The 18,010-nt window shown below is 42.5% G+C and overlaps 1 protein-coding gene and 1 long non-coding RNA gene across 3 annotated transcripts in view; one reads left to right on the forward strand and one right to left on the reverse strand.

The window, feature by feature from the left end:
- Positions 1–554: 554 nt before the first annotated feature.
- On the forward strand, positions 555–6,311 carry LOC137321195 (uncharacterized). Its single transcript, XR_010962737.1, has 2 exons — positions 555–790; positions 4,614–6,311. It is a non-coding gene; the product is annotated as an uncharacterized lncRNA (long non-coding RNA).
- A 192-nt stretch (positions 6,312–6,503) lies between these two features.
- The window catches only part of tek (TEK tyrosine kinase, endothelial), a 75,651-nt gene continuing 64,144 nt past the window's right edge, over positions 6,504–18,010 (reverse strand). For both annotated transcript variants that reach the window (XM_067983476.1, XM_067983475.1), the window contains exons 19-24: positions 17,450–17,563; positions 12,677–12,747; positions 11,234–11,274; positions 10,321–10,417; positions 8,972–9,071; positions 6,504–8,314 (exon numbers count right to left, since the gene is read on the reverse strand). In XM_067983476.1, the coding sequence (XP_067839577.1) occupies positions 8,240–8,314; positions 8,972–9,071; positions 10,321–10,417; positions 11,234–11,274; positions 12,677–12,747; positions 17,450–17,563 (498 nt within the window). In that variant the 3' untranslated portion in view covers positions 6,504–8,239. The remainder of the gene's footprint in view (positions 8,315–8,971; positions 9,072–10,320; positions 10,418–11,233; positions 11,275–12,676; positions 12,748–17,449; positions 17,564–18,010) is intronic.

Below are 18,010 nucleotides of genomic sequence, written 5' to 3' on the forward strand. Positions count from 1 at the left end.
TATTTTTCTCATGGTGAATAGAAATGGAAAGAAGTTTGCCTCCCAGATTGAGCTCTGGGAATCCAATCCCATGATTAAGACAAGTGATTGATTATTGACCAGAGAAAGGTATTTTAGCTGCCTATGGGGTTGTTTATGCAAAAATTGCAGTATTTGGGGTAGCAAATCACATTAAATGTAGAAATTCTCGGGATTTGTCACAGATACCTTTGGCACAAAACCATGAGCTGTAACCATTTGTTCAGAGACAGAGGGTGATCTAGGTGAGCTGTGCTATACTATTGTAATGGTCCATAAAAGTTTGCATTATGTCAGTCAGCAGTCCACACATGTAGCATGCGGTCGTTCCAAAGTATGTACGATGTGCCATTTACAGCCTAATCATATGCTGCAGAGAATTGGACAGGATCTCATTTAATTTTACAAATAGTGTGATGACAGGTTAGGGATTTTTGGCTCCTTGAGAAACAGACATTCCAATCCCTTTGATTTTCTAGGTGTGGTTCAAGAACAAGAGAACAAAGTTTCGCAAAAAGCAGAGCTCTGCACAAGAAACGCGATATCAAGAGGAAAAAGGATGGCAGGTTACAAAGTCAGAACAGAAACAGGAAAGAGGCTTGAAGTTGACTAACAATAGGAGGAAGAGCCCAGCCTCAACGTCGAAGGGAATCAGCAACCAGCTCACTTTATTACAGAGGAAGACTCAGGCTCTCTCAGTTCATGTCTATTCCTAATTGTACAATATTACAGAATCCACGGGGAATGGAAGTTCAGTTCTGTGATGATAGAGGTAAGTCATTACTGGTAAATGTGCTTTACATTTATATTATTTGGGGAGGATTTATAAAGCAGGTTAATGTAATGAAGGATGTCAGAAACACTTTTGTGATTTATACAAGCCATTTTAATCCAGTTTTTCTAACTGTGTACAATTTTGAACTTATTTCTGTTGGATTAAGTTTTCTTCGGGTTATTTTCTTGCCCAAGCCTTCGATCATCGCACACTTTCTCTCGTCATGCCCTGTAATTTTGGATTTTATCCCTATCTCGCCCTCTGTTTTGTGCAATCAATGGACAGCCTGACCAGGAGTGGGATGTAGGGGACTGCAGGTTCAACTCTGGTTCCTGTTGGTCTCCCCATTCCTTATCTCTCTGCTCCCTCAAAGACACTGGGGGTAATAGTAAGAGTGCAATGGAGTATCGGGTGGAGTGTATAACGGGAAGGCAATCCAATATCCCTTGTTTTACACTAACGCCAAAAGTTAAAGTTACCCCCACTAACTCTTAAAGGGTGAGGCAATATTTCGGCATCTACCCAACTGACTATTCTTAATAGTGAACCTATACATTGAACTTTTAGCATGCAATTCAACCAAGGAGATCATTGCATCTGAACCCAATCCTGCATTTACCATATAACCACCAGTTGGGGACACTGGGTAGCAATCAGGGAACTCTGGGTCATCCAAGAGCACTGACGTCAGTTGTATGCACCCCCTACCACTATCCTTAGATCCGTTAACTCTGCACGACCTGTGATTGAACCTGGACCCTTCCTGGATTGTACCACTCAACACCGTACCATAGAATCATACAGCACTGAAGGAGGCCATTTGGTCCATTGTGCCTGTGCCAGCTCTTTGAAAGAGCTATCCAATTAGTCCCACTCCCCCTGCTCTTTCCCCATAGCCCTGCAATTTTTTCCTTTCCAAGTATTTACCCAATTCACTTTTGAATGTTATTATTGAATCTTCTTCCACCGCCCTTTCAGGCAGCGCATTCCAGATCATAACAACTCGCTGCATAAAAAAAATTCTCATCTCCCTCTGGTTCTTTTGCCAATTACCTTAAGTCTGTGTCCTCTGGTTACCGACACTCCTGCCACTGGAAACAACTTCTCCCTATCTACACTGTCAAAACCCCTCATCATTTTGAACACCTCCATTAAACCACATCTTGCATTTTCCCACTCAGCCTACCAGAAGGAGTTTGCTTACTTTTCCTTTTGTTGTTTCTTTAAGCTTCTGAGACATATCATCCATTTGATTTTCTGCAACAAGGCACTTGACCTTCAATGCGATCAATTCGTCTGCTGCTTTAACTAACTGGCCGTCTTTGCTCTGTAAATGTCAATCAATCGAATTCTGGTTTCTCTAAGGGAACTGGATAAATAGTTGAAGGGGGAAAATTTGCAGGGCTACGGGGAAAGAGCAGAGAAGCTGGACTAATTTGGTAGCTCTTTCAAAGAGCTGGCACAGGCACGATGGGCCTAATGGCCTCCTTCTGTGCTGAATGATTCTATCATTCTATGGTTTCCCTAACTTATTGCCTGTACTGTGAATGCAGCTCAATCAGCCAAATCCTAATATAACAAAATCCTGATCATGTTTGCCCCACAGGAAAAAACATTGTTTTGGGGAGCGGGCAGGAAATTGGACATGAAGCTGAGTTCGGATCGGTCAATGCCCTGTGGGTGGCGGAGAGGGCCCAGGGGCTATGTGGCCGGGTCCTGCTCCGACTTCTTGTGTTCTTTAGATTTGTGGTTGGGATCAGATCAGCCATGATCTTATTGAATGGCGGAGCAGGCTCGAGGGGCCGATTGGCCTACTCCTGCTCCAATTTCTTATGTTCTTATGTTCTTATGCTCCAACGCTTTGTGCTGTGACAATTTATGATTCATTGATTTTGTGGGTTCCCCAAATCAAGGCCCATTGGAGGCCATAAATCCAGGGATCATGGGTAAGGAGCAAGTAACAGCCCAGCTCTGCACCTTTCAATTTAAATGGAAACCCGATGACGGATCACCATACTTATGAAAATGTGGGACTCCAACACTGTTAGTTTTCCAGAGGTTTCCGTCATTCTATTAGAGAATGTCATTGATGGTGTCAGCTCTATGCTCCTGCTGTTTGGTGACTATTCCTTCAATGTAAAATTCCTTTAGCCAAACAGGCCAGATTGTCACAGATTCCGGAGTTTAGAAGAATGAGAGGTGATTTCATTGAATTGTATAAAATTCTTAGAGGGCTTGACAGGGTAGATGCTGAGAGGCTGTTTCCCCTGCCTGGAGAGTCTAGAACTAGGGGGCAGATCAAGATAAGGGGTTGGCCACTTAAGACTGAGATGAAGAAAAATTTCTTCACTCGGTGGGTTGTGAATCTTTGGAATTCTCTACCCCAGAGAGCTGTGGATGCTGAGTCATTGAGTATATTCAAGGCTGAGATTGATAGATTTTTGGACTCTAAGGGAATCAAGGGATATGGGGATAGGGTAGGAAAGTGGAGTTGAGGTCGAAGATCAACCATGATCTTATTGAATGGCGGAGCAGGCTCGAGGGGCTCCTATTTCTTATGTTCTTATAGTGAATGTTGTGGCCTGGGCCAGGCAGAGGTTAGACATTGACAGTGTGTACCAGCCCACCTGGGTAGAAAGAGGGAAAGGCACTCTGGATTCTTACTCCTGGTCTCTAACCAGTGAATCTCACTGGAAAAGTGCACTTGTGCAGATGTCGGATGAGGATAGAGTCAGCCTCGAGCGCGGTCAGGTTGACCAGCTGCCACCGTCACATGTGAACAAGTGGACACGTGGGTGAGGCACCGCAGATGCTGCTCATAACCATGGAACCATAATCCTGGTGAGGTGGTGAGAAAAGGGAAGACAATTAGGAAAAAAGCTGAAAGAAGAAAAACTACATTGGGAGGGAAAATAGAACGAGAACGTCTAACTAGAATGGCAATACCTGAAGCTGGTCAGTGAGTCATTCAGATAGGTTCCAACACCAGGCTAATTGTGAGGGGTGTTCAGAGTTTCTACTACCGTCTCTGCCCCGTCTCAGCTCATCTGCTGAAACCCTCATCCATTCCTTTGTTACCTCCAGACCGGACTATTCCAATGCTCTCCTGGCTGGCCTCCCATCTTCCACCCTCCATAAACGTGAGCTCATCCGAAACTCTGATGCCCGTATCCTAACTCGCACCAAGTCCCATTCTCCCATCACTCCCCGTGCTCACTGACCTACTTTGGCTCCCCGTCCGGGAACGTCTCGATTTTAAAATTCTCATCCTTGTTTTCAAATCCCTCCCTATCTCTGTAACCTCCTTCAGCCCTACAACCCTCCAAGATCTCTCTGCTGCTCCAATTCTTGCCTCTTGTGCATCCCCGATTTTAATCCCTCCGCCATTGGCGGCCGTGCCTTCAGCTGCCTAGACACTAATCTCAGGAATTTCCTCACTACCTCTCTCTCCTCCTTTAAGACGGTCCTTAAAACCTACCTCTTTGACCAAGCTTTTGGTCACCTGTCCTAATATCTCCTTATGTGGCTCGATGTCAAATTTTGTTTGATAATCATTCCTGTGAAGCACCTTGGGACGTTTTACTACATTAAAGATGCTATATAAATGCAAGTTGTTGTTGTTATTGTTGTTTGGTTATAATTTCATTCCAATAGAAATGTTTGGTTTCATGGCACATAAATAAGGATGTTGGATTTTTTCCCTACAATATTTAAGTTCACTGTAAGTATCCTTTGATCTTAAGCACACTATAATTGACAGTAAATAATAGGCTTCCACAGGGAAACAGTTTCTAAACTGCTGGGTATGTTTTCCTTTCAGATGCCGCTTCTGATATTGGAGGTTCACATCATGTGAGGTCTCTGATGGTTGAGACCCATTCTTCAAATCTCCGCCTTTTCCAGGACACCTTTTGGACACTTGCCCAACACCAGGGACTTTGGCCTTTGTTTCTCCTATGACCTTCTGTTGGGATTGAGCGCTGTGCCATACAAGGGGCTGAATATAGCTACCTCTGTGTGTAATATACATCGTCATCAGGGCCCATGGCAACTCCGGCCTTGTAATGTCCTAGGAAAAGAAGCACAGATAAACACTCAAACTTCAAGTATAGCAAGGCTCCTTGCAAGGCAGCAGACAACTGCGCTTAGTTTCTATTCTTGAAGTTTTTTGAGCTTTGATAGAGTGTGAAAACACCAAGGTATAACAAATAACATGCCTGGTAAGAGCCCTGCTTTGGATGAGAAAAACTATGATTTGTCTCCATTAAGTCCTATGTTGTCCTGGTGAGGCATGTGCAAGCAAGCCAATGCACTGTGCCACTGGGAGCGAGGATGCAAAACCTATCACTGCTATTCTTAACATGGTGAATTGATGGTCTTTGCATTTCCTCAGACGGTGGGGAAGGGAAAAGTAAGTAGGCCAGTCAAGCTGAACTACTTCATGCATCTAGTGCTCATTTGAAGAGTGGGATTGGTATCAGGATACCTATTCACTGGGGAATCTTGCATTGAGTGAAGGGAATCTCTTTATTACCGATTTCCCCCATTCCCAATTTTCTTTATTCTTCCTCTCCTAAAGAAATGTTGGGATTTGGCTCAATAATGTCAATAGCCATCCAGTAATTTACCCAAATGGCCATTCTTCATGCAAGAACCTACCCAGTGAATGTTGGAAAGCTGTATGACCATGAAGGAAGGCACAGCTTTGAGTGGGAGTGACTGGATTCAATCAACACAAGAACCCTGGGTACTTTTCTTTTCCCTTTCCATAATCTGGAACAGAGGGGCCAATTATAGTGTTACGAGACCACTTGCATTTGTATGGCTCAGTCTTATTTTAGATCTGTGGGTAACTTTTGTTAAATGTACCATATAAATTATTGCCAAGCCCTTGTTAATTTGTCTAGCCGCTTTTTGTAGCATGCTCTTGATCTCCATGTATTTGAACAGAAAGGCTTCCAGGGAAAGTGTTTACAGTAGTTAGATTCAGCTGAAGAACTAGCACTAGCTCAAGTACGATGCTGCAAATGGTCTCCTTCTGTACTGTAATTTCTATCATTCAATGTAATAATAAATTCCAAGTTAGATCTATTTTACCTGTCTATAACTCGAGCAAACTCTTCACTTCAGCGTACCGTGGAACACAGATCTGGTTTTAATTTTTTTTAAGTCATAATTATTATTTTAAGAATAACAATCCTGTGCAAAGTGAAACTAAATTCAAACACATCGTGAAACAATTCAGCTTTGGATCTACGGCAGAGTCTCTGCCATTATGAAATGGACGGGTAAAGCAGGCAGTAATCTCAGCAATACTGACTCAAACAACTAAAGACTGCCCCTTCCGCAGTGTACAACCTGTTTTATTATTGCCTCCATTTAGGGTTGCCAACTCTGGTTGGACGTATTCCTGGAGGTTTCATCACATGACCTCCTGACTCCAATCAAGCAGTCTTTGTTCCCATAGTCTGTTTATTGTTTATTAGTTATAAAAATAAAGAAAATTAAAAAAGCACAACTTTCAATGCTCCATTGATTTTTTTTCTCCTGGGTTTTGCTTGCAGCAGTTTCCAGGAGATTAATCTTTAATTCCAGGACAATCCAGGAGGGCTGGCAACCCTGCCTCCATTCAACACAGTAACTTTGCCTAGCAAACAAGCTTTCTGTTCAAAAGGAATTCAGTGCGTATACATAGATGAAACGCAGTGACTTGGTAACAACAAAGAAAACATTTATTATCTTTCCAAAAAGAACTTTGAGATGTAGCTGCTCTCTCAGGAGAATGATCAAATCTAGCATAGCTCCAAGAACGTTAGAGCCATGATTAACAAGTGTCACACATGGATATATCTCATTCCATACTGCTACAAAAGGTTCCTTCCAAAGTTAGCATTCAGCTAAGGTATCTATGCAGCTTGTAACTTGGAGAGAATACTTACAATTAGGTGTAATGGCACACATGCATATTAGGTAGCCAGACAGACAAATATTGATACAATAATTAAGAAAGCAGATTAAAAATAATACCTTTTGAGTACATATGGCTATACTACCATTAATAAATTGCTGTAAATGTAAATAGGCCTGTTTTACTGAGAGTCAGGCATTTAATAACCTTTCTTTTTTACACATTCTTTCAAAATAAGAGCAGGAGGATATGGGTTTTTTGTTTGATAAAATTGGGTTGAAATTCACAGGTTCCAAAAATATCAAATAGCATTTAATAATTGTTAGAAACTAATATCCTGGCACTATCCATTTTTGCTGTGTGTCAGAACCTCATTTTTATAGTAAATGTTAACTCTGACTCGCATACACTACCACCACTGAAATAAGCAGAAGTGATTTTTAAGCTGCACAGAAATTACTACAAACTTAACAAAGGGGGATTGTTATAGATTAGTCATTGGATTGGCTACCAAAACAAATCTCTACCATTATAATCAAAACTGTTAGCTTAACGAGAGTCCAACTACAAACTATACTGTTTCTTATTCATGGTTAACATGGAGACTCCAAGAACTATATACAAAGTAATACCTGGCAAACATGGAGACATTTCTCAAATGACACAACAACATTTAAATACTATACAGTTCCTTTCTCCAGGTTTGAATCAGCCCTACAGTTCGGCTAAAAACGCACTTAGCTCCTTCTTTGACAAAAACAAGGTTCAATTTAATGAGTAACTGACTCCAATTAGACTCCTTTCAAAATCAAACAATTACAAAGCATTACAATTAATTTTATTATCCATTTATTTACTTTGTCTCCCTGTTGATTTTTTTTTCTCTATGGCCTTGACATTACGAGGTGGGATAATAAAGTACAAACACCTAAGATGTTCATTTCAATTCCTCGCATTGCTATTTTAAAATAAAATACATGGATTAAAAGCTCCACTAAAGTAACAGAGAGGAATTTCAGATGCAAATATAGGTGATTGTGCCTATTATTCTACAGCAGAATTTCAAGGCCTGTGTGGATGTGTGAGTGGAATATCTTTGTTTAAACACTATTACTGCTCATTTCATTGGCAGTTTAGAAGAGTAACACACACAGAATTAAACGTGAAGCACTTTTAGATTAATGACTGCATCGTCACTGATGTGAATATCCAAAATATCCACCTCGGCAACTCCTCCCAAACAGATCCTTGATGTAGTCATTTACCATGTATAACCCCAAAAAATCCAAAAGTATGAATAAAAAATATAAAAGCAACGATAATGATTTGTAACCGGTTTTGAGACTGGCCTTGATGGCGCCACTGGCTCTTTGTGAACTTACACTGATTGTTCGGTTAAGGTTTGCCAATCACTTTCATATTTCCACATCAAAAATATAATATAGTGCACAGTATGTGTTGGCAATTCTGTATTTTACAAAAGTTTACAAAACACAATTGAGTTCATTTTTCATGAGCGTTGTTGCCCCATAGAATGTTCATCCGGCCTCTTCAGCAGAGCAGTCGATGCCTGCGTAGGTGAATTTCTCGAACAATGTTGTGTTCACATAGGTCTAAATGAATGCAGAAACACAACAAATGTTATGGATCCTATGCACTAGCAAATCAGAAAAACACATGACATTAAAGGGGCGATTCAGCGATCCTGGGCTGTCAACAGAGAAACCATGCTGGAAGTGGGTACAAATCGGGATTGTTCTCCTTACAGCAGAGAAGGTTAAGGGGAGTTTTAATAGAGGTGTTCAAAATCATGAGGGGTTTGATAGGGAGAAACTGTTTCCACTGGCAGCAGGGTCAGTAACCAGAGGACACAGATTTAAGACAATTGGCTAAAAATCCAGAAGGGAAATGATGAGAAAGTTGTTTACGCAGCGAGTTGTTATGATCGGGAATGCGCTGCCTGAGAGGGCGGTGGAAGCAAATTCAATAGTAACTTTCAAAGGGGAATTGGATAAATACTTGAAAAGGAAAAATTTGCAGGGCTATGGGGGAAAGAGCAGGGGAGTGGGACTGATTGGATAACTCTTTCAAAGAGCTGGCACAGGCACGGTAGGCTGAACGGCCTCCTTCTGTGCTGTATGATTCTATGAAGTCGGAAATAAGGGTACAATATTGTAACCCCGATTGTCCAGCACATGCTCCCATTGCGTGCAGCTCCCCTCTGGGTGTGAGGGTTATTGAAGTATCTCAGTCAGTCTGCACAGACTTACCTTCCTTTCCTCGAGCATCCTGTTGAGTGACACCAGAATTTGAGCGAATGTCGGTCTCTCATAAGGCTTTTCACGCCAGCACTGTCTCATTAATTCATATCTGAAAGAATTGCATGTCACTGTTTACAACAGCAATGCCTTATTACAAGCACATTACTACATTTGCTGTTTCGGTTGAATGTAAAGTTAAAACAGCCTTAAGCTGTATCACTTCTGTTCCAACCATCATGAATATAAGATAGTCACTAATAAATCCAACAGGGAATTCAGGAGAAACTTCTTTACCCAGAGAGTGGTTAGAATGTGGAACTCGCTACCGCAAGGAGTAGTTGAGGCGAATAGCGTAGATGCATTTAAGGGGGAGCTAGATAAACACATGAGGGAGAAAGGAATAGGAGGGCATGCTGATAGAGTTAGATGAAGAGGGAGGAGGCTCGTGTGGAGCATAAACACCGGCATAGACCTGTTGGGCCGAATGGCCTGTTTCTGTGCTGTAAAATTCTATGTAATTCCATGTAATCAGGCTATCTCCTGATTATAGCATACATGAGGCAATGGGAAGCCAGTAAGCAGATTAATCCAATAAAAAATAAGCATATTTTCACAAAGCTCTTAAAAGCAAAACTAGCAGGAGGATGTAATTTTGTTTTGATTTCCTTACGTGTACAAGTGAGATTAATAAAGCAAAATGGTCCACAGGAAAATTAAGAATATCACGAGGAAATTCCTACTGTGTGAAAAACATCAACAAAATCCTGGGACTGTTCATCTGCCCACTCCCTCAGCCAGGACACAGGATGGTTTGAAGGAGTTTTGCTTCGAGGGACAGGGAGTTGGTGGAAAGAAGAAAAATAGGAAAATAATTTACAAGAGGAGAAAATCAGCCTTAAAATTACAGCAAATATGGAGGGTCACAAGAATGCCCTTATCATCACTGGAGTTCCTTGAGATTACAAAACATGATCGCCTGGAATTTCCAAGGGGTCTTCAGCAGAAGATCCACGGAAGCCGTAGAGAAATTATGTTTTAATGGCTGTTTACGCTGCTTCTCAATTGCTTCCGCTGATCTTCCACTGAAGTTATTTCAGGAGATCGGGAGGCACCTGCAGAAATTCTCCCCTCGATGGAAAACTGCACAGTGCTCAAACCAAAAAAAAAACTATAATTTACTAGCAAAGAACAGTATAAACCAGCCCACATTCTAGTACTAACCGTGTTTCCCATAAACATTTCCAACTAGGGCGTGGAGCTAAACAAGTTACGTTCTATTTAAGCACCGAAGGTTCAGGAGCAACAGACCACATCGGCAGCACCATGTGACCCAGTAGAAAAGGATTTGACAAACTTACACTTCATCAACACAGTTGAGAGGTTTCTCCATTCTGTATCCATGGGGCAACTTCTCATAGAGTTCAGCACAGGTCATCCCACAATAGGGTGTGCCACCTGACCAGAGACAGAACAAGAAAGGGTTAATTCACCGTATCACTGGAACCCTTGCCCGAACTAACCGTGTCATGTTAGTATATTATCAAATGACTTTCAGATACTTGATGACCAGAAATGCTTAGTATTAACAGACGAACCAATCAGATTACAGTATTTTAGCACTGCCAATCTTAACTCATGGAAAAAAAAATCGACATGAACCTGCCTTAAACAGTCTCCGCCTGTTAGCGGTTCTTTGTTTAACATGTTGAAAGTCTCCATGAAGAAATTAATTCAGATTAGCTACTCAATGAGCTCTAGGATTTTACATGTTGGGCACTCACTGGGGGTAACTGTAACTTTGGGCAATGGTGTAAATTGGGCGATATTGAATTAGCCGCCCATCATACGCCCGCCTGTTACACACCCAGCCCGTTATACACCCCGCCCACTATAAACCCACCTATTACACACCCAGCCCGTTATACACCCCGCCCACTATAAACCCACCTATTACACACCCAGCCCGTTATACACCCCGCCCACTATAAACCCACCTATTACACACCCAGCCCGTTATACACTCCGCCCACTATAAACCCACCTATTACACACTCCGCCCATTATACACGCCCAGCCTATTATACACGCCCAGCCCATTACACACCACGCCAAGCTTGATGGCCAGAAAAACCTGCCACTGGGCACTCAATGGCTTATAACGGATGGGGTGTGTAACGGGCGAGGTGTGTAACGGATCTCCCGAAAGTTACACACTTGTCTACGTGGAAATTACAGAGCTAAATGAATAGGTTATAATGAAGAGTTCCTTACCTAGGCTAACAATCTCCCACAAGAGAACTCCATATGACCATCTACAGAAAACAATCAATGAGTGAGAGATGTTTTTGTAACTGGTTAATAATGTAAACACATTCATAAATAAGTCATTCTTTTATGAATTTACGTAACTACATATATTGAGGCAGTCTAATTAAGCAATAACTTCAATTTGTTATGAATGTATAAGACAATAACCAGTTCCCGTGAGGACGAAACACTGTAACCCTCTTTCAAATTCAGATAAGTAAATTTAAATTTACTTTTTCAACACATAGGGGTAGATTTTTGTCTAGTGGAGCAGATTGCCCACCCTTTACAGAACTGCCTGGAATGAGAATCAGGCAGGTTCTACACAGGATGGTCAATCCACTCCACTAGATTATTGCCCAGGCAGTGAAGGTGAAAATCTACCCCATTATCTGCATGGTCCATATATAACGAGGCAAATGGTACCTCGTTCCTTTAAAAAAAACACTAATTCTTACAAAATGCCTCCTTGCTCACTTTGCTTATCTCACGTCACATTCTCTTCCAGCAGCCAAGCCAGCAATCAATAGGGAACCTATTCCCAGGCCTCTGTCAATGCAAGGAGGTGAAATCGATCTTTCCTGGCAGTACAGAGCCTTGATAATGCTCAGTTCATTCTTTCGAGCACTCCTCTTTTTTAAAAAACATTTTTGTGCTAATCAGGATGAGGGATGCAATGGTGGGGAATGAGTTATTTTTTTTCCATTTCTGTCACCCAGTATCAGCGTTAAGCACTCCCACATTAAGTAAAGTGCAGCCATCTGCAGAGTAAAATTCCTTATACGTTGCCTCAACAATCTAATTAAATCCCAACCTTGGGAAATCACCCTTTACTGCACCAATGTAACATATTTTCAATTTTCTACACTGGTCTTTCTCAGTTCATTTGCTAATTTAGTGCCAAATTAGGGATAGTGCTATGAAATCATGCCCATTACGAACTGAGTTGAAGCTGCCCAGATTCATTTCATATCAGACTCTTTCAGCCAGCAGCAAAGGGAAACTTTCATCCCATCCGTCTCAGCTGAATTTCAACACAGATCCCTGAGGTGTGCAAAGTTGCAGGTAGAACTTTGTCTTAAACGCGACATCAATCCAGTTCACCCACACTCTCCCGTATCTTGTCTATGTTTTTTTTTTACTTTGAGAGTATTTGTCCTATTAGTTTCTCACTGATTTTTCTTTCCTGGTGCCTTTGGCCATTCACCAACTTCAACTTTGAGCAAGAGATTGACCTCCCTATAGTAAGGTCTTCACCTGTCACTATGCTGTTTATACATTTTTGGGAAATAGGACCAATCAGTAGGCGTTAAGCAGTTGCTTTGAAAAGAATGGCATAAGAAAACACGTCAACATAACGGGGACCTTGGCACATTCGTAGTATGAAGTCCGTAAAGAAGAACTTACACATCACTGTTTGTTGTATAAACACTGTAATTTAAGGATTCAATGGCCATCCATCGAACTGGAAGTCTTCCCTATTAGGATAGAAAAACAGCAGTAGAAAAAATAAATGGCTGTAATCATATAATTCAGCAAAGGAGAACAAAGAGATTGATTAAGAGGGGAAAAATAAAGTATGAGAGTAAACTAGCAGGGAACATAAAAATTGACCTTAAAAGCTTCTATAAATATGTCAAGAGAAAAAGATTAGTGACGACAAATGTAGGTCCCTTACAGTCAGAATTGGGGAAAATTATAATGGGGAACAAAGAAATGGCAGAACAATTAAACACATACTTTGCTTCTGTCTTCATAAAGGAGGACACAAATAACCTCCCAGAAATGTTAGGGAACCAAGGGTCTAGTGAGAGGGAGGAACTGAAGGAAACCAGTATTAGTAAAAAAAAAATAGTGCTAGAGAAATTAATGGGGCTAAAGGCTGATAAATCCCCAGGGCCTGATAATCTACATCCCAGAGTACTAAAGGAAGTGGCCCTGGAAATAGTGGATGCATTGTTGATCATCTTCCAAAATTCTATAGACTCTGGAACAGTTTCTACAGATTGGAAGGTGGCAAATGTAACCCCACTATTTAAAAATGGAGGGGGAAAAAAAACAGGGAATTACAGACCAGTTAGCCTAACATCAGTAGTGGGGAAAATGCTAGGGTCTATTATAAAAGATGTGATAACAGAACTCTTGGAGGACATTAACGGGATTGGACAAAGTCAGCATGGGTTTATGAAAGGGAAATCATGCTTAATAAATCTACTGGAGTTTTTTCAGGATGTAACTAGTAGAATAGATAGGGGAGAACCAGTGGATGTGGTGTATTTGGATTTGCAGAAGGCTTTTGATAAGGTCACACAGAAGAGGTTAGTGTGCAAAATTAAAGCACATGGGATTGGGGGGAATATACTGGCATGGATTGAGAATTGGTTGACAGACAGGAAACAGAGAGTAGGAATAAACGGGTCTTTTTCCGGGTGGCAGGCAGTGACTAGTGGGGTACTGCAGGGATCAGTGCTTGGGCCCCAGCTATTCACAATATATATCAATGATTTGGATGAGGGAACTAAATGTAACATTTCGAAGTTTGCAGACGACACAAAGCTGGGGTGGAATGTGAGCTGTGAGGAGGATGCAAAGAGGCTCCAATGTGATTTAGGCAAGTTGGGTAAGTGAGCAAGAACATGGCAGATGCAGTATAACGTGAATAAATGTGAGGCTAACCATTTTGGTTGTAAAAACAGAAAGGCAGATTATCTGAATAGTGATAGATTGGGAAAAGGGGAGGTGCAACGGGACCTGGGTGTCCTTGTACATCAGTCGCTGAAAGCGAGCATTCAGGTGCAGCCAGCAGTTAGGAAGGCGAATGGTATGTTGGCCTTGATTGCAAGAGGATTTGAGTACAGGAGCAGGGATGTCTTACTGCAGTTATACAGGGCCTTGGTGAGACCACATCTGGAGTATTGTGTGCAGTTTTGGTCTCATTATCTGAGGAAGGATGTCCTTGCCATGGAGGGAGTGCAATGAAGGTTTACCAGACTGATTCCTGGGATGGCAGGACTGATGTATCAGGAGACATTGGGTCGACTAGGCCTATATTCATTAGAATTTAGAAGAATGAGAGGTGATCTCATCGAAACATAAAATTCTAACAGGACTAGACAGACTAGGTGCAGGAAGGATGTTCCCGATGGCTGGGGAGTCCAGAACCAGGGGTCACAGTCTCAGGATACGGGGTATGCCATTTAGAACCAAGATGAGGAGAAATTTCTTCACTCAGAGAGTGGTGAACCTGTGGAATTCTCTACCACAGAAGGCAGTGGAGGCCAAGTCATTAGATGTATTCAAGAAGGAGATAGATATATTTCTTAATGCTAAAGGGATCAAGGGATATGGGGAAAAAGCAGGAACAGGGTACTGAGTTAGACGATCAGCCACGATCATTTTGAATAGCGGAGCAGGCCCGAAGGGCTGAATGGCCTACTCTTGCTCATATTTTCTATGTTTCTATTAACGTTCTACTGTAAATAAAAGAAAAGAAAAAACAACAATATTTCTCAAGACCCGCAGTTTTCCAATTCACCTCTCGGTGGTGTGGGTTTCTCAGAAGATTTCACCCACGGGTCATCTACAGGGTGACGTGTCAATTATTGAAGACTCCTCTCCTGGTGCGGAATCTTGCTGACTGGAAGTTGCAGAACGGAGAATTGGGCACAGAATGCAGCTTGCGCAATTCAAGGTGCTTCTGATGTTGCAAAGATCTGGAGCTACATGAAATGGGTACACTGATCTCTGCGTCCCATTTTCTGATTGAGCGAGATTTCACAGGGGGAGCAGATTTTCCACAAATTGACCTCTGCATGCCAATCATTGCTGAACGTGCTCGCCAAGGCTTCTTCGTCAGCCTCTCCCAAACCCGCGACCTCTGCCACCCAAAAGGACAAGGGCAGCAGGTGTATGGGAACACCATCACCTCCAAGTCACACACACCATCATGACTTTTTTTAAAATTTGTTCATGGGATGTGGGCGTCACTGGCAAGGCCAGCATTTATTGCCCATCCCTAATTGCCCTCGAGAAGGTGGTGGTGAGCCACCTTCTTGAACCGCTGCAGTCCGTGTGGTGAAGGTTCTCTCACAGTGTTGTTAGGAAGGGAGTTCCAGGATTTTGACCCAGTGACAATGAAGGAACGGCAATATATTTCCAAGTCGGGATGGTGTGTGACTTGGAGGGGAACGTGCAGGTGGTGTTGTTCCCATGTGCCTGCTGCTCTTGTCCTTCTAGGTGGTAGAGGTCGCAGGTTTGGGAGGTGCTGTCGAAGAAGCCTTGGCAAGTTGCTGCAGTGCATCCTGTAGATGGTACACACTGCAGCCTCGGTACACCAGTGCTGAAGGGAGTGAATGTTTAGGGAGGTGGATGGGGTGCCAATCAAGTGGGCTGTTTTGTCCTGGATGGTGTCGAGCTTCTTGAGTGTTGTTGGAGCTGCACTCATCCAGACAAGTGGAGAGTATTCCATCACACTCCTGACTTGTGCCTTGTAGATGGTGGAAAGGCTTTGGGGAGTCAGGAGGTGAGTCACTTGCTGCAGAATACCCAGCCTCTGACCTGCTCTTGTAGCCACAGTATTTATGTGGCTGTTCCAGTTAAGTTTCTGGTCAATGGTGACCCCCAGGATGTTGATGGTAGGGGATTCAGTGATGGTAATGCCGTTGAAAGTCAAGGGGAGGTGGTTAGACTCTCTCTTGTTGGAGATGGTCATTGCCTGGCACTTGTCTGGCGCGAATGTTACTTGCCAGTTATCAGCCCAAGCCTGGATGTTGTCCAGGTCTTGCTGCATGTGGGCACGGACTGCTTCATTATCTGAGGGGTGGACATATATATCAACCGTTCCTTCATTGTTGCTGGGTCAAAATCCTGGCACTCCTGACCCGACAGCACTGTGGGAGTACCTTCACCACATGGACTGCAGCGGTTCAAGAAGAAGGCCCAACACCACCTTCTCAAGGGGAAACCAGCGATGAGCAATAAATGCCAGCCTTGCTAGTGACGCCCACATCCCCAGAATGAATTTTTAAAAAATGTTTATTGTCTTTAATTTCTCAGAGAAATCTTGAAAGTAACTTCAATGATTGTTGGTAATTGGAAATGCATTGGCAGAGAGTCGTTACTGTCTTGCATGACAGTGGAGGAATAACCCACTAAGAATGCTGGTGTACCATAGAATCATAGAAACTTATGGCACAGAATGAGGCCATTCAGCCCATCATGTCTGTGCCAGCCACAAAAGAGCTATCCAGCCTAATCCCACTTTCTAGCACTTGGTCCGTGGTCCTGTAGGTTACGGCACTTCAAGTGAATATCCAAGTACTTTTTGAATGAGTTGAGGGTTTCTGCCCTACCACCCTTTCAGGCAGTGAGTTCCAGACCCCCACCACCCTCTGGGTGAAAAAATATGTTTGCAATTCCAGTGAGTGGGAAAGAATGTATGGTGGGTCACTCTAGGTGTATTCTCATGGGCATCCGAATGAGCAACTTGGTGCAGTCTGGAAGAAGGCAGCCTGTTCACCATCCCACTGCGGAAATGGTACTCAGCCTGAGAAAAACCCAGTTAGAGAGAAAAATAATTATAAAAATTCTGAGGTGAAGAATCCCAGATAGAAAACATACAACAACAACTTGCATTTATATAGCGTCTTTAACATAGTAAAATGTCCCAAGGCGCTTCACAGGAGCGTTTATCAGACAAAATTTGACACTGAGCCACATGAGGAGATATTAGAAATAAAAACAGAAAATGCTGGAAACACTCAGCAGGTCAGGCAGCATCTGTGGAGAGAGAACCAGAGTTAACGTTTCAGGTCAATGACCTGTCGTCAGAACTGGTGAAAGGTCATCGACCTGAAATGTTAACTCTGTTTCTCGCTCCACAGATACTGCCCGACTTGCTGAGTGTTTCCAGCATTTTCTACTTTTATTTCAGATTTCCAACATCTGCAACGTTTTGCATTTAAGGAGGTATTAGGACAGGTGACCAAAAGCTTGGTCAAAGAGGTAGGTTTTAAGGAGCATCTTAAAGGAGGAGAGAGAGGTAGAGAGACGGAGAGGTTTAGGGAGGGAATTCCAGAGCTCAGGGCCTAGGCAGCTGAAGGCAAGTCGAACTGTAATCTTACTGTCTTTGGAATTCAGCAGATGTGATTCTATAATGTCCAAGTATGTTCTTACACTCACCATTGTCTTTTTTACATAAACCTCCTTCCCTCTGGACAATCCAAAATCTGCAATCTTTGCAACATAGTTGTCTCCCACAAGAATATTTCGAGCCGCTAAATCTCTGTGAATAAACTAAAATAAAGAGAGCTATCAATAGATGATTGCATTACATGGGTGCGTTGAACAAACTGGCTGTGCTTTTGTACTGATTCCTCTCCTTTATCTCCACCCCCATCCCTGCGGAACAAAGAGAGTGGCCCCTGCTCCTTCTCCACCACCGTCATCAATCAGAATGACTAGCTGGAGGTCACAGTGGTCAAGTGCTCCAGTAACACACAGCTGTTCAGTTGGAGTCTGACTGGGAACCACAGAAACCATGGATAGCTGAGCCTGCATATCTTTTGCTGGGATTTTAACTTGGACTCTGGAAGTTGCGTGTTTACTACCATAACTACCAGACCCCCAGTGAAGTCAGTTTTGACTGACATGCATTTTTTAAAAAAAACATTCCAGATGGTGTAAATAAAACAATATCAGAAAGAACAATGTGGGCAGAGAATTGAAGATTTGAAAGGGTCC

Source organism: Heptranchias perlo, chromosome 4 (genome assembly GCF_035084215.1).
Source record: "Heptranchias perlo isolate sHepPer1 chromosome 4, sHepPer1.hap1, whole genome shotgun sequence".
Classification (NCBI taxonomy): domain Eukaryota; kingdom Metazoa; phylum Chordata; class Chondrichthyes; order Hexanchiformes; family Hexanchidae; genus Heptranchias; species Heptranchias perlo.